Source organism: Diceros bicornis, chromosome 35 (genome assembly GCF_020826845.1).
Source record: "Diceros bicornis minor isolate mBicDic1 chromosome 35, mDicBic1.mat.cur, whole genome shotgun sequence".
NCBI lineage: Eukaryota > Metazoa > Chordata > Mammalia > Perissodactyla > Rhinocerotidae > Diceros > Diceros bicornis.
The window spans coordinates 18,030,043-18,046,900 of NC_080774.1; the positions used below are offsets into that span (position 1 = coordinate 18,030,043).

At 43.2% G+C, this 16,858-nt stretch overlaps 1 protein-coding gene across 5 annotated transcripts in view; it reads right to left on the minus strand.

Annotated features, from left to right (window-relative positions):
- The window catches only part of UBE3B (ubiquitin protein ligase E3B), a 53,287-nt gene that overhangs the window by 26,104 nt on the left and 10,325 nt on the right, over positions 1-16,858 (minus strand). For all 5 annotated transcript variants that reach the window (XM_058531622.1, XM_058531621.1, XM_058531620.1 and 2 more), the window contains 8 exons: positions 15,930-16,012; positions 10,517-10,622; positions 10,098-10,218; positions 8,920-9,097; positions 6,886-7,049; positions 5,557-5,724; positions 2,018-2,189; positions 38-156 (listed from right to left, as the gene is read on the minus strand). In XM_058531622.1, coding sequence (XP_058387605.1) covers positions 38-156; positions 2,018-2,189; positions 5,557-5,724; positions 6,886-7,049; positions 8,920-9,097; positions 10,098-10,218; positions 10,517-10,622; positions 15,930-16,012 — 1,111 coding nt within the window. The remainder of the gene's footprint in view (positions 1-37; positions 157-2,017; positions 2,190-5,556; positions 5,725-6,885; positions 7,050-8,919; positions 9,098-10,097; positions 10,219-10,516; positions 10,623-15,929; positions 16,013-16,858) is intronic.

Genomic DNA, 16,858 nt, shown 5'->3' on the forward strand with positions numbered 1-16,858 from the left:
AGGCTCAATTACGCGATGGCTGACATCTTCACCTTACCTACAATTCCATCCCAGATCATCTTAAACACAAAGGAGTTCAGAAAAGAGGAGATGGTGACCAGCTCTTCCAGTTTGAATGAAATTTGTTCTTCATAAACTTCAATGTCATCAAGGATCCTAAAGCAGACAGAAAATTATTCATCATTTCCCATTGAGAAAAAGGGGAAAAAAATGAGATGTGTAGACTTCATAGACAAAAATAAGGTTAAGTAAGCTCCATCCTTTAGATAAAATGTATAGATAAAATGATACGATGTCTAGGATTTGCTTCAGAATAACCTGGGAGAGGTGAGCGGGTGGGGGTATAGAGGGAGCAAAAATGGCCATGAGTTGACAATTACTGAAGCTGGTGATGGGCACACAAGGGTTCATTATACTAGTCTCTCCATTTTCTATTTATTTGAAATTGTCCATAGTAAAAAGTTAAAAAATACAGTTGAGGAAGAAAAAAATAATAAGCTCTACTCTATATTTTTCTTATTCATAAGGCTCTGAGATAGTTTTTTTTTTTGTGAGGAAGATCAGCCCTGAGCTAACATCTATTGCCAATCCTCCTCCTTTTTTTCCTTTTTTCTCCCCAAGGCCCCAGTAGATAGTTGTACGTCACAGTTGCACATCCTCCTAGTTGCTGTATGTGGGACGCCGCCTCAGCATGGCTGGATAAGCAGTGTGTGGGTGCGCGCCCGGGATCCAAACCCGGGCCGCCAGTAGCAGAGCGCATACACTTAACCGCTAAGCCACGGGGCCGGCCCCTGAGACACTTTCTTAATTCACGCCTGAACATCAGGAATCTTGATTGGGAGTCTGTGTCTATTGAGGAAAGCTGTGGAATCCTATTCTGCATCTACAACAGACACTAGTGGCACTTAGTAGGTACTGACAAGTATTTATGAGTGAATGAATAAATGTCTGAAAGAATATATAAATAAACGAGCCATTTAAGATACAGTTCTATCCTAAAACTGCTCTATTCACTGTAGAATATGACACATTCTTGGATTACCTGTGACCCAGCAATTCAGCGTGTCTTCACCAGCAGCTACAGACCCCTGCTCTTGCTTCTAGCTGCTCATTGAGTCCCTCCCTCCATGATTCTTACCCAGTTGGCCACCTACATGTCCCTGATCCCCAGTGTCCTCTAGCCTGAACCTAACTGCCTGAGGTCCATTCTATCATCTATCTTTGCCCAATCTCTTGGGAAAAAGTGGAACTAAAAGAATACTAAATAGGCAAGCAGATGCATAAGCTTAAAGAACAAAGGAAATGAATGGGACTAATATTTTGTTAATTTCTCACTCTGCGCCAGGTACTTGACATTCCTTTTCTCATTTACTCCTATCAGATTGGTAATATTATCTCCATTCTACTAATGAGGAAACTGAGGCTCAGAGAGGTTAAGCAACTTGCCCGGGGGGCAGCTTGACGGTAATGATAAGAATAATAGCCGACAGGTAGTGAGCTCTTCCTATATTCCAGGGACTGTGCTAAGTACTTTGTGTACATTATCTCTTCTAATGCTAACAAATAAGGTGCTAAGAGGTTATTGTTATTCCTATAATCTATAATGAGGGAACTGAGGCTCAGAGAGGTGGAGCCTCTTGCCCCCTTGCCCAGAGTGTCTTAGTAAGTAGCTGAGCCAGGTTTTGCACCTTGGCTCCCTGGCTCTGGAATTTTCCAGTAAACTACCTAGCACAGTGAGTAATGGCCAAGGTGATTTGAACCCAGCTCCAGGAGACTAAAGCTCACACTCAGTGGTGCTGACCCAGCTCCCCTGAAATAATGGGAAGCAACAACTGTGGAAGCCCTACTACGTGCCACCCACTCTGTCACTGCTTTCTCGTCTAATTCTTCTAATGACCCTGCCACACAGGTCCAAACATTTGTAGTAATCACATCAGCAACTGCTTCCTTACTGACGTTGTAATTTGGTCTCTCCACATTCTAGGAAAGGAATTCGGCCCCACAGCAGTCAACCTACGTGATTAGGTGCCGGGAACAGTCACAGAACAGCATCAGCATGGCCAAGAGCTGCTTCGACTCTTCAGTGTCATTGTTTAGGCATTCCAAGAAGAGCTTTAACCCTCCATGGGGCCCCAGCTCACAGATAAATGCCCAAAGTTTGGGCAGCAGGTCATCAAGGTAAGTGAGACCTGGAAAGAGACAGAGAAATCTAAGCTTCAGGTGGGGCTCCGTCCGGTCCATTATTTCTCCTATCCACTGGGAAAACAAAACACTTACACCTCTTAGTGAACATTTAATGCATGTGAGAGAAAGAAGGTACAATTACCAAGAAAATCATTATCACCATGAGAATAACAATGATAATAACAGCTAACATTTAATGGGTGCTTACTATGTGCCAGATAGCACTGTAAGTACTTTGCACGCATCATCTCTTTTCCACCTTGTGAAACCCAATGTTACTTCCATTTTATAAGGGAGGAAACAAGCACACGGAGGTTGAGTAATCGGCCCAAATCAGACAGCCAATAAGTGCTACAGCCAAGACCAGAACCCAAGTCTGTCTGACTCAGCGTTTATGTTTTAAATCAGGGATTAGTAAATTTTTTCTGAAAAGGGCCAGAGAATAAATATTTTTAGGCTTTGTGGGCCTGATGCTCTGTCACAACTACTCAATGCTACCATTAGAGCACAAAAGCAGCCACAGACAATAGATAAATGAATGGATGTGGCTGTGTTCCAACAAAACTGTGTTTACAAAAGTAAGCGGTGGGCCAGATTCAGCCCGTGGCTATAATCTGCCAACCTCTGCTTTAAACCATCTTGCAGGCTCACTTACACTTAGCAAAGCTTTCCTCTCATCTACTTCTATTATTCTATGATAAAAATGAGAAAGCAATGAATTCAGAGATACTCTGAAGTGTTCAACAAAAATTTAACCTCGGGTGAAGCAGAGGACGTTTTAAGTTGGCTTCCTGACGGCTACAAGGCCTCAGACGCACAAGCTATATCACTGTTACATTTTAAGTCTATTAATACACTACTGATTTAGGAAGTCTGGCTCTGAAGTTCCATGTGTCACTAAATAAATAGTAAGATGTGTTCCTCAAATTATTCCTTAGAAAAGGGGTAGTCACCTTATGTTGAGTCTTTATAATACCTCTCATTTTATAGGCACTCTGAATTACTTAATTTTGAACAAAGAACTATTTGGGGAAGATAGATTAGCCTGGAGTAGGGGTGGGGAGACAATCAATGGTACTCATGGATGCTTAGAGGGTGAACTGAGGGAACTGTAAAGGAGGCAAAGAAATGTAATACCCCTTTAGTTATTATTCCTAAAGGTTTGACCTCACATTCTGAAGGGTCAGAGGATGTGGTTACAAAATGCGGAAATGTCACAATTTAAAAATAGGTTAAAAAAGAAACAGAGTCAATAGTAACGCTGTGGAGATCACAAATATATTCCTATAGGACAAAAGACGAAAAGTAATTGCCTTCACATTATGTGAACGGGCACTCATGGTCTGGATGAAAACACTCTTGTATAGCATCATATACCAATTCCACAAGGGCTGCAGCCCAAGCAACGGAGAAGGACATGAAGACACTGTGCTCTGGAGAGCTGTCAGAGGAGCAGCACATGGCCACAGGGCCAGCCCATGCACGTGAGGAACATCAACAATCAAGCTTTATAAATTGTGAGAGTAGAAAAACAGCAGTATTTCTGAAACAAGTATGTTATTTTCTATAATCTGTGTATCACTAAACTAATAGACTGAATGTTATACATACACTTTAGACTAGTTTATCTTCATTCTTAAAAGCATATATTTTCAAGTTAGCCAAAAAGCTTCTTTTCAGATTCTCTCATTGGGACAACAGCGGGTGCTTAAATTTGTGGTCATTTTCAAAAGTAGGACACAGGCCGTCACCTCAAAATCATCTCACTCAGTATGCTTCCCAAACCCTCACATTGGGTGCTGGGGCACCCAGGCTCAGTCTTGGCCCTTTCTCTTCTCCCTCTGCACTCTCCTTAGGGAACCTGCCCTAGGCTCAAGGCTTTACACATCAACCCTTTCCCCAGGCCCCCACACAGTATACTCATATGCCCGCTTGCCATCCCTGCTGTAGGTCCAGCAGGCCCCGTACACGGATCACAGCCAAAACAGAACTCCTGATGCCCCACAAGTCCTGCCCTCAGATGGTCATCCCAGCTCCACAAATGGTACCGCCATCCACACAGATGATGGGACCAAAAAGCTGGCATCATCTTTGGAACCTTTAGTCGTCATTCCCCCAAATCCAATCTCCCGCTAAGACCCGTAGACCCTACCTCTGAAACACATGATAATCCTCCTGCTTCCATCTCCATCACACTAGTCCAGTGGTTCTCAACCAGGGACGATTTCGCCCCACTGGGAGCATCTGGCAATGTCTGGAGACATGTATGGTTGTCACACTAGGGCAGGAGGGGAGGGAGGTGCTACTGGCATCAGTGGGCTAGAGGCTGCTAAACATTCTACAAGCATCCACAACAAAGAATTATCTGGCCCAAAATGTCAACAGTGCTGAGGCTGAGAAACCCTGCTCCAGTCCAAGCCAACACCGTGTTTCATTATTTTCAGTCATAGTGCCCATCAATACATTAAATATATTTTTCCCTTGCTTATTATTGGTCTCTCCACTGCTAGAATATAATCCTTGAGAACACAGACCTTGGCTGTCTTATTTACCTCTATATCCTCAGTGCCTGGCACACAGAGGTGCTCTATAAATATCTGAAGATGAATAAATAAGTGTGAAAGAGAGAAGCAGCATCAATTTATGATTTACAAAAATTTAAAATGCAACAGAGAAGTTCTTATTCCTTTACGTAATAAACAGCCTCATGGATTACATAACACCAGTTCATACTAACAACTTCTACGCTACAACATAAAAGCCCCTGATGCCCAATTCTGTGCTCACAGAGGGGACTTTCTTCCTTGCTCAGCTAAAAAGGGAAACGTTGGGCATATCCATGCAATGAGATATTACGCAGCCAATAAAAATAAGGTTTTGGAAGAATTTTTGACATGATAAAATGCTTATAAAGTGATTAATGAAAAGGGAAGGATAAAACTATATATTTCAATCTATCTACATATATACATACACACACACACACACACATACACACATATATATGTGTGTATTACACTCAGGTATAGGTGGTTATCTTTGGACTGTGGGGTTAAGAGTGGTTTAAGTTTTCTTTTTTCAGCTTCTCTGTCTTTTCTAGTTTTCTACACAGAAAAACATCACAACTTTTTAAAAGCAAATTGTACTTCACAATGAAAATAAGAGCCCAGCCACAGGAATGAACTGGAAGTGCTAAGATGGAGGTTAGTTTGAGCTATTTAACTGAGGTGTGCCAACCTCTAAGAAGAGCTCAAAAATACCTTCCTTCACATCTATTCTCTGAGTCAAGGAAGCCAGAAGAAAATAAACTTTTTCTAAGAAAAATTATCCGCCAGACGTGAGGGATGGAAGACGCCGCTTCAGGCTCCAAACCTGTGAGGATCTGCAGCCGGATCTGGGTTAGCGTCGTCAGCGAGGTCTGGTAGAGGACGCAGATGTTACAAACCTTCTGTACCTCCGCAGAGTCAACACGTTTACCCCCGACAGGCCTGAGAATATTCCGAACGGATGCAGATTTCTGAAACGCACGCTTCAGGAGATCTGGCACGGGGAGGAGAAGGAATGTGTGAGCAGAAGTTCAGCCATCTGCCAAATTCCACCCTGTAAAGGGAAGAGCATTTCCAAAAAGCTCCCAATTTACACCCAGAGCCAGACGGTGGGGCTGCTGCTTTGATTCAAGTCATCTCCTTGGGATAAATTAGCAAAGCATTAACAATAAGTTTCTACACGAAACCCAAAGACCTCTTCAGAACATCAGAAAATTTCTCAGAACAAGCCAGGCACATTCAGTTCTTACAGGGGATTCTTCTACTGTACGAGTTATCTTCAGGATCCACAAAGGTAAAAATTTTGAGAACTATATTAGGGGAAGAGGGGCAAAGGCGGGGGGGCCTGGCTGATTCCCAATTTTCTGTGCTGTCAGGTGGAAGTAGGGGCATCGATCTCAAGTACTGATAATCATTTTGGGTTGTATTCAACTTTAGTTTTAAATCTTCCCATCTATATCCTGCTGAAGTTACACTGAGCCTGTGCTCACTGACAGCTACGAGATGGAGCTTTGCAACACACTGGATGGCAGAAGCAAAGCTACCCTGAACCTGGAAATCTACCACAGGCAGGTAACTCCACTCAACTATGTTAGCAGCATTTCCTTAACTTTGATTAGAGAGAGCAACAAGAACGTTTCCATGGAACCCATTTTTGACCCTGCAGTGGGGGCCCTGCTGAAGTGGTAGCCTGGTCAGTGACCCAGTGTCCCCTTTATAAGGAGCCCCACATGGAAGATTGCCTTTATGATTAGGAATTGAGAAAAGCTCTACTTCCCCTAAGAAATGAGTCTTCTTCTTGTTAATGAGAAGTAAGAAAGGGTCCACAAATCCCTTTTTCATTTTGGCTGCTAGAAATTCAGAGCCAAATGGAAGTTCAGACATAACCACGGTGGCTCTCAGGGAACATCTATCTGTGGACATTCTTCTCTATATACAAAATCTCTTGATTTTGTTCATCTATTTATATTCCCCTGGTCCTTGTTTTCTATTCCTAAGGATTTTCTGTCACTGTTTCGCTAAATGTAAAATTGATTTAGGCACTCTCAAGAAGTTAGAGCATAACACAACAGAGGGGGCCAGGCACACAGGGATGATCAGGAGCTGCACTTCAGCCAAGCAGAGCCGTGGGGTCAGGCCTGCTCCAGCCACTCACTCTTCACGGGAAGCACGTTCTGTGGGGATGCCAGCTGCACATGAGCTGGCTCCTGGTTCTCTAGCAGCTTCTTGCTCAGGATGTCACTGAAGAAGATCCGGATCAGAGGCACCCCCCACAGGAACTGCAGCTGTTTGGTGATCAAGGGCATTGACTCGTTAAGGCTAGGAGAGAGCAGGAGACCAGGCATGTCAGTTCCACCTGATGGATGGCCAGGGAAAGCCCATTCCACTCCCTAAGGGGCCTTCCACTTGGAGGAGGAGCTGGGGCCTGCAACTCAACATGGTAAATAAGATGAGGAAAAAAATGGGATCCACAAACGGCCGCTGAGGCCGGAATGTGTCAGGTACTGACCTCTTCATCCCCTGTCGCTCCACCCAAACCTCCTGTGCCGCCAACACCATTACTGCTCTCCCCAGGTCCCCAGGCTCCACATGTCACAGCCATCTCCCAGACGCGCGCTCTCTGTTCTTCCCCCTAATTCCATTCTATTTACCACCCAGTCAACAAAAGCCATCTTATGCCTACTGTGCTGCCCTCTCTTCACAGCTAACCTGCAGGCCTGGCCCACAAATCTCGCTGACTCACCAGCCTCCTGAGTCTCCTTGCCTTCAAGTGCCCCCTTCTCCACTCCACACTGCACCCCAGCATCAGAATCACGCCCTGAAATCCGCTCTCATCCCCTCCCTGCTGGAGACTCTATAACAGCTCCCAGGGTCCTCCAGCATCACAGTGGTAATAGCCTCCGCCCACTGAGTGTGGGCCAGGCCTGTGCAGGCTTACACGCATCATCTCATTCAGTCCTTTGAGACAACCCTACCAGAGGGACTGTGAAAATCATCCCCATATTTCAGACGAGGAGAGCGAGGTTAAGCGACTTGTCCAAGGTCCCCCAAAAAGAGTGGAGCTCAGATCAGGCTGTTCACTACTGTGCTCTTCTGCCCCAGCCTCCTCCCACAGCATCCCTCCTGACTCCCCAACACACACGCCCCACCCCCTTCAGGCTGGGGCAGCACACTCAGTCATCAGCTAGCAAGCAGCCTTTTTAACTGGATGTCACTCAGGTATAAGGAAAACGGAGAAAATCTGGGGATATCCCCCCCAGCCCTCACTTTTCTGCCTCAAGGGCACCTGCCAGGGACGCTAGGCCTCAGGCAGAGAGCTAACAAGAAAACAGCTCGCCATCACAGCTGCCTTAGCTCCTGAGACCCACTTCATCTCAGCCCAGGGTACATGTTTTTAAATTTGTGATGCACCTTACTTAATCTCTATCTTCTAGCCTAGCGTTTTTTAATATTTTTGAGTTCTTCATTAAAAATTTTAGGGGCCAGCCCAGTGGCGTAGTGGTTAAGTGTGCGCGCTCCACTGCGGCAGCCTGGGGTTTGCAGGTTCAGATCCTGGGCGCGCTCCTACGCACCGCGTGTCAAGCCATGCTGTGGCGGCGTCCCATACAAAGTAGAGGAAGATGGGCATGGATGTTAGCCCAGGGCCCGTCTTCCTCAGCAAAAAGAGGAGGATTCGTGACAGATGTTAGCTCAGGGTTGATCTTCCTCACAAAAAAAAAAAAAAAAATTTAAATTTATATTCAACCTCTTGAAAAGGATCTGGGGTGACTTTTATTCCCTTTGAATCATGTGTCTTATTTTAGTCATCCCCAAAATATGGCAGTCTAGGCAATCAATAAAAGTGATACTGAAGAAGAAAAGATAATATTGATAGATAAGGTTCATAATATACTAAATGAAAAGAATGAAATATAAGATAATATGATCCCATTTTTGTGAAAAAACTGTTGATATTCATAGATAGGAAAAAGACTGAAAGGATGTTCACCCAGGCTGTCTTTGGGTTAGTAGCATTATGAGATGGTTTTTATTCTCTTTTGCTCTTAAGTATATTTTATACAATGAGTATATATTACTTTTGTAATAAGAAACAAAGCCACAGAAGCTGGAAGGGAGAAAGCAGGAAGAAGGCAGGTGGAGGGAGAGGCAGGAGGAGGCAGCAGAGACAGCGCTCTGCCTCCAGACTCACCCGTAGTCCACAGACTGGGAGAACCAGCCAAGGACAGGGTGCCAGTGGGTCAGGTTGGATTTCTTCTGAGACACGTACTTCTGACAGTAGCACAGCATCTGGGTGAGCAAACTCACAAACCCGTCTGTCTCCTCCTCTAACACTCGGGGGCTGAGGGAGCCCAAGTGCAGGAGGTTGCCTACAAAGACAGAAGGCTGAGGGCAATGGGCTCAGACGGACACGCTTCGTCACCTCCCAGCCCTGCTCTCTGCCTGTGGCTCAGGCAGCCACATCCACATGCGGGAAGAAATTCCATGTAGAGGCCCCTGCCAGTGCTGGGGCTACAGCGGGGTGCAGGCTAAGAAACAGGCTGACCTGGCTTCAAATCCTGGCTCTGTCACAGACGAGCTGTGTGACCCTCAACTCACCTCTCAAATCCGTTTGCTCTTCTGTAAGACTGGACTAATGATCCCCACTTCTGATGTGAGGATTATATGAAATAACATGCAAAATGTCAGGCACACAGAGATATGTGATATTTAGTTAGTACAACACCTTAATACTACACTAAGATTTTCAAATCAAGGGTCAACTAACAAATGACCTTTTGAAGAATATCTGAATGCCCTGGGAAATCACTGTTCTTCAGTGTTCACCCAAGTTGTTTAATATGCCTTGTGTGAGGACTCTTGCTATAAACTCCCTTAAAATTTAGCCCTAAGAACATTTTCTATGTAAAATAAATTTCTTCTAGTTAGGCAATAAGAATTATGTACCTCTGCTGTTTTCAAATGCTTCTATCCATAAACCCTTTCTTTGTCTACAATGAAAACACTGTGAAACAGATAATGCAGGCCCTGGTCTGATCTAAGCCCCACCTGACTGCGCCCTCCCTACTCCCTGGAGATAAGAGTTATCCAGGCAACTCATCACATTTTCATTTTTCCTTGGCTGCCAGGAAGCTAAGGGTTGAAATTTAACATTCATTTACAGTCACTCAACCAGTTTGTCAGGTTGATATATTTTCCACGTGATTTTCAATTTTACATGTCTATTTTAACTATTTGATCACATGTCTTTTACCGTAAGCTCTTCCAATTGTTACTAAAAATAGCTGTGATCTCCAGTAGGGTGAAAGGCAAAGCACTTGGGCTTTTCTTGATGCCCAAAATACAATCAAATTCCAGCCAGGTACTCACCCATTAGACAAAGCGTATGGCACCCTTCTAAACTTTCACATACATCACGGCATCGATCTTCGTCTCTTAAAAAGGTGATGAATTTACGAAGCATGTCATGAGATTCTAAAACAGTGAGGCGCTGCAAACAGTTGTAGAGAGTTAAAGTGGAAGCTGACAGGAAGAATTCCCTCTAGAGCATGAACCTGACCACCTGGAGACCGCCTCCTAGTTGCCAAGTGTGCTATCGCTCACCAAGAAGAAAATTAACGAAGATGAGAACCTGCTTCTTTTTGCTACTAACATGAGTGTCTACAGCGGCTACTGATTTGGAAGAAATATCAGAAGAGGCGGAAATGAACAGAGAAAATGTTTTACTTTCTAATTTCTAAGTAGGAAGGCAAAAATGGAATTGGGGGGAATGCACAGAGCCCACTTACCTCAGGGGTCACTGTGCTGAGATGAGTCACAAGAGCAGGCACGGACATGATGTGGACAAGGAATGGCCGAATCAGATTGTCTGAAAATTGTGCAGCAATCACAGGGCTAGACACAGACAGATCACCTGATTCAGACAGGTCTGCACGTGAACCTGGAACAAGAGAACAACCCTACCAACGCCCCCAAATCCCCTGAAATTATGCTTCACAGGACTTCTGGGAAAACTGAAGGCTGAAAATGGAGACATCCACTAGGTAATGGCAGTACAGTCTCATGACGCAGCTAGGAAAAATCAGTTTTGAAGTTTTACTGACATGAGAAAATGCTCACACTATAATAAACTTTAAAAAAACGCAGAAGAGGAGGGAGGGGATAGTTACTGGGGGGAGGAGAAAAGGGGCTTCTGGAATTCTGACTATTTCTCAACTAGGGTGGTGCTACACAGATGTGTTTACTATGCGATAATTCACCAATAACTCACACTTCAATTGAGCAATTTAAAATACATATGTTATGATTTTAATATTTAAATATGTATATATCAACACACAAATATATATAAATAAAAAAAAAAAACCAGGAAAATTGATTTAAAAATGTTAACAATGTAAGTCTGGGTTGTAGAATCGTGAGAAACATTGTTTCTTCCTTATACTCTTCTGCTTTACCCAGGTTTTTTTTTTTTTTTTTACAATAAACATATATTACTTTCAGAATCAGAAAAAGAGATAAACATTAAAATAAGATAATGACACCTACCTCACACCATATGTAAAAATTAACTCAAAATGGATCACAGACCTAAGTGCTAGTTTTATAAGTGAAAGTATAAAAGTTTTAGAAGAAAACACAGGAGTAAATCTTTGTGACCTTGGGTTAGGCAATAATTTCTTAGATATGACACCAAAATTACAATTAAAATTTAAAACTTTTGTGCTTCAAAAGACACCATCAAGAAAGTGAAAAAACAACCCACAGAATCAGAGGAAATATTTGAAAATTATGTATCTGATAAGGGACTTCTATTCAAAACATATAAACAACTCATACAACTCAACAATAAAAGACAACTCAATTAAAAAATGGGAAGAATCTAAACAGAAATTTCTCCAAAGATACACAAATGGTTAATAGTCCACAAAGAGACGACTAACATCAGCAGCCACCAGGGAACTGCGAATCAAAATGACCGTGAGGTACCACTTCACATCCATTAAGATGCTATAATACAAAAGATAACAAGCGTTGGTGAGAATTCGAAGAATCTGGAATCCTCGTATGATGCTGGTGGGAATGGAAGATGGTGCAGCTGCTTTGGAAAAGTTTGGCAGTTCTTCAAAAAGTGAAGCATAGAGTTACCACACAACCCAGAAATTCTCTTCTAGGAATAAATCCAAGAGAAATGAAAACACATGTCCGCACAAAAACCTGTACCTAAATGTTCATAGCAGCACTACACATAATAGCCAAAAAGTAGAAATAACCCAAATCTACCTATCCATGGTCTATCCATATGTTGGGATATTATTCAGCCATAAAAAGGAAGGAAGAACTGATTCATGCTACAACATGGATGAACATATTATGCAAAGTGAAAGAAGCCAGTCACGAAAGACCACATATTGTAGGATTCCATTTATGGGAAATGCCTGGAACAGGCATATACAAAGGGACAGAAAGTTGTTGCCAGGGGCTTTGGGAGGGGGAAAGAAGTGTGACTGTTAATGGAGATGGAGTTTCTTTTTGCAGTAATTAAAATGTTCTGGAATTAGATAGTGGTGACAGTTGCACAACTCTGTGAATGTACTAAAAACCAGCGAATTGTATACTTTAAATGAGTGAAATGTATGATATGTGAATTATACTTCAATAAAGTTGTTATTTAAAAAAACACCCAGTGGCCATGGAGACGGAAAAAAAATAGATAATGCGAACAACTTACAGGAGGAAAATGATCTCTTCTAGCTAATGTGTTCGAATAGCAATGAGCAGATAGGTTACTGGGATTTAGACTACTGGAATTTATATCATAAACTTTTATTTTCAAGTATACCTTTTTTGGGACAAGAAAATTTTACAAGGTAGACATGCTCAAAATATCAGTGCCTACATTAACCACTTGTCTAGAGGAGGCTGACCAACTCAGCTAAACTCACTGAGCTGAGATGGACAAAAGAGAATTCTCTAAAAGAGAATCAAGTTATTTTCTGCATGTCGGAAAGAGGTTTATATCAGGACTAAACAATTCCCTAGATAGAGGAAAAGCACACGACAAGAGAATGCCACCGAAACTGTCACTCGTCACCTCCCACTTCCAAGGGGACGACTGCCATCGCCATGGGGGCAGGAAGGGCAGGAGCCTTCCTTCTCTGGGGCTTTCAATGGAATCTAAGGATTCCACCCTGAGCCACAGCCCCAAGTAACTCAGCCTGGCCAACCAGGAGTGAGGATGTGGGGCTGCCTCGCAGGAGGCCAGTCTCAAAAGATCACACACACCCCAAACACTCCATTTCCCTCAATTTCCTATTATCTATTTCCCCAGCACAAAGTCATCAAAATCTTTCTTAGCTTACTTGCAGTTGCTGCACTGAAGCCCCTCAGATGACGAATTCTACAAATGGACTGCCAGTTATAAGTTTAACAGGGCACACATTCTGTGCAGACCTTGGTGTTAGGCACAGCAGGGGAGGAGGGTGAGGGAGAGTCAGTGCACAGTCCCCGCCAACACACAGCTCACGCTGCAGCGGTGAGCTGGACAGGCACACAGGGAAAGACAGAAACCAGGGCTAGCAGGCAGACGTGTACGGGCAAACAAGAGGTCCAGATAACAAACGGAACAGGGTGAGTTTGGGAAGGTTCCCATGTGCCATTAATTCAAGAAACATATATTGTACTTAGAATACAAAAATGTGTCCAATATGTGAGGCAACTATAAAGAATAAGGAGTAAAGAGTATAGGCTCTGGAATCAGACAGACTGGGTTTAATTCCCGGCCCTGCCACTCCCTGCTGTGTGACCAAGGGCAAGTGGCTTAACCTCTCTGGGCCTTAGCTTCCTCATCTATAAAACACAGATAATAGAACGTGTATTAGAGCATTTGAATGTTAGCTATTTGTATTATAGGGTTTGGTGATCATGTCTAAACATATCATTTATGACTTTATAGACTTTCAGTAGTATATCTCGTATGACAAAACCACTGAATATCTTGTTTTAAAACGTCCTGGTCATGTTCAATTACACACAAATACTCAGAAGGGAGAAAAAGTGCATCGTTTAAGACAAAAGCTTTAGAGCAGCCCAGGCTTAATAAGTGAGTCAATGGATTCTAACATATATAGAGAAAAAACCTAAAACGATGGATGCTATTAATCCTTAAAGGAGAAGAAACGTGGTGGAATAATTAGATGTGACCCTCTTGGTGAAACACACTGTGAATGACAGTCATACTGGGGCAGGGAAGGGAGGCTGCAACAGAGAAAAGGATTTGTGTTTTCAGGAGATGGAGGAGGCGGCAGAGCTGCTCCTGTGCTCCAGAGCTCAGGCATCTGCATGTTGACCCTTCTCTGCCTCCGAAAGAAGAGAAGAGCGGGCGATGCTGCTGGAACGAGCTCCCCCAGAAGGTGACTCAGGAAGGGAGTGGCAGTAAGCCTGCTACCAGGAAAACCTGTTTGTACCTGGACGTTACAGCTCATCAAATACAGCTCTATGTGACTTCTCTCAAAGTATGGAAGGAAGGTATGAGTGTTCACTGGATAATTTGTTCTACTTCTGTAACTAATTATAGCATAACCGGCGGAATCCTGTTCCTCTGTTATGAGGTATGCTAGAGAGATCCAGACGTGTGCTGTCCCATACAGCAGCCACTGGCCATGTGGCTCCCAAGCACTTAAAACGTGGCTAGTCCCAATTCAGATATGCTGGAAGTGTAAAATATACACCAGTTTTTGAAGACTCAGTATGAAAAGAATAATTAATAAATTATTTAATTTTCATTAAAATAATTTTAAAATATTGATTACATGTAAAAATGATATTTTGGATATACTGGTTTAAGTGAAATATATCATTAAACTTAATTTCCCCTTTCTTTCGACTTTAATGCGGTTCTCATTATACTTCTATTGGACAGTGCTGCTCTAGACCAGCCTTGTCCAGTAGAACTTTCTGTGATGATGGAAATGTTCCGTATTTGTGCAGCCCAATACTGTTGCCACTAGTCACATGTGACCCCTGAGCACCTGAAATGTGGCTAATGCACCCTGAGGAACTGAATTCTTAATTTCAATTTAAACTGCCCCATGTGGCCAGTGGTTAGCGGAAAGCACAGTCTAGACCAGAGGTTGGCAAACTATGGCCCACAGGCCAAATTCTGCCCATTGCCTATTTTTGTAAATAAAGTTTTATTAGAACACAGCCATTCTCATTTGCGTATGTATTGTCTACAGTCGCTTTGCACTACAATGGCAGAGTAGTTTTGACAGAAGCTGCGTTCGCCCACAGACCCGAACATATTTACCAGCTGGCCCTTACAGAAAAAATTTGCCGACCTCTGCTCTAGATCATCATTTTCCAAATAGGTGTACCATGGAAAACATGGGATATTAACAGACATGCTCCACCATCCAAAAATTGGGTGAGGGTATTCCATGTTCAGATACATTCGGGCCAACATCAGATTAAATGAGCCCAAAGGGCCTTGCTACCACAGGACTTATCACAGCTTTCAGCAGTAAGGTGCTGTGGATTAGCAGGAGAGGGCAGAGCAGGCAGCTTTACCAAACTGGTTTGACCACACACTCCTTCTTTCCCAAGTTTTTATTCTCTTGAGTATTAAGATTATCAAGTTATCTTATTAATATCTCAAGTTAGTGTTCCTCTCAACAGTTCAAGAATGTTCTGGATCTATTAACAAGCATAGCTTTTTACACTTGGTGGTTCTCAGAATTGCAGGTATAATTTCTATAAGGAAATATTTAGCTTCTTACGTACTTTACATCTTCCAACTGACTAAGTGAAGGCAAATATCACATCCTCTCTAGTCTCCAAATTCTAACATTTTAAACCCAGGTTCACAACACTTTGCTAGGCCTCCTCCGGCTCTTAGGTTTCCTTTATTTTATCAATTAAAAGCTCAAGAGGAAAACTGATTGTATCTTAGCCCCTGGCAGAACGAAAGCAATTCATTTTGAATAGCTTCCCTCAAATCATGATGCAAAAATACTCAGGGTAGAGAAGGAAGATTAAGAAAGAGAGCAATCACACATGTCTCACTTTCACCAAGAACAACACTTCCTGTAAACTCCGACAAAGTGGGCAAGCCAACACCTTCTACGAGTAACATGAGAGAAGAAAAGCAAGAGGAGAAGCCTCCAGAAGCATGCCAGCCCCCAGCTATGACTTCCTACTTACCGCAAGGCTAGAGAAAAGGCTGCAGTTAAAGTGCCTTTCGACAGACAAGGCCGGGGTCTCGCCAGGCCACGGGTCAACAATATCTGAAAAGAACATTTTAACTGGTCAGCGGACGACGCCAACTTTATATTCATTTGTGTGTAGAAAACAAGTATAAAACTGGAATGAGTGCTTCAGATAAACTGTGTTGGAATGTTTTTTAAAAACGAAGGGAGAGAAAAGTAATGGGTGTAGAGGTTCATCACACCACTCTCTACTTTAAATACTATGTTTAAATTTTTAAAATAATAAAGTTAAAAAAATTAACAGCCAATAAAAATACCAGACTTAAAATTTCAAGGACACTCATTATTTTAGAAGCATTCAGCGTTATGGTGTCCAGAAGCTTCCTCACGAGAGGAACTGTTGATAACACCACCTTCAGCTGCCACACCCCCTCACAGGGCTGCTGTGAGGAGAAAATGACACAACCAGGAAAGAGCCCGTCTCAGTACAAGGCAGAAGGAAGGGCCACATCAATGTTGCCTCTCAAACTCAAGAATTCCCAAGTACTTCTAAACAGCGATGAGGCTTCTGATAATTCCCCGATGTGTCAACTGGCACAACAGGTGCAGCGTGGACAGAAGGCTGTTTGAGGACACAGAGCCAGAAAGGTAATTCCAGACACCAACCAAGAAGGAAGCTGAGGGAACAAGCCCTGAGGCCTCCTTCCCGAGTTTAAATCTCATGTGAGTGGATTATCCCTGTGGCCAACAATGCAGTGAGATGAAGGGACCCCAGGCCACTGTTCTCCCCTCCCACAAAGCACTGCAAATCACGGCAGGGGAGGGAGAAGAGGACGCCAGGCATTATACGCTTCCTGCAAAAAGTGTTTCTGTGAGGAGGGCCCTAGATGTAAAAATCCAAGTTCAAGTACTGGAGGATGAGGT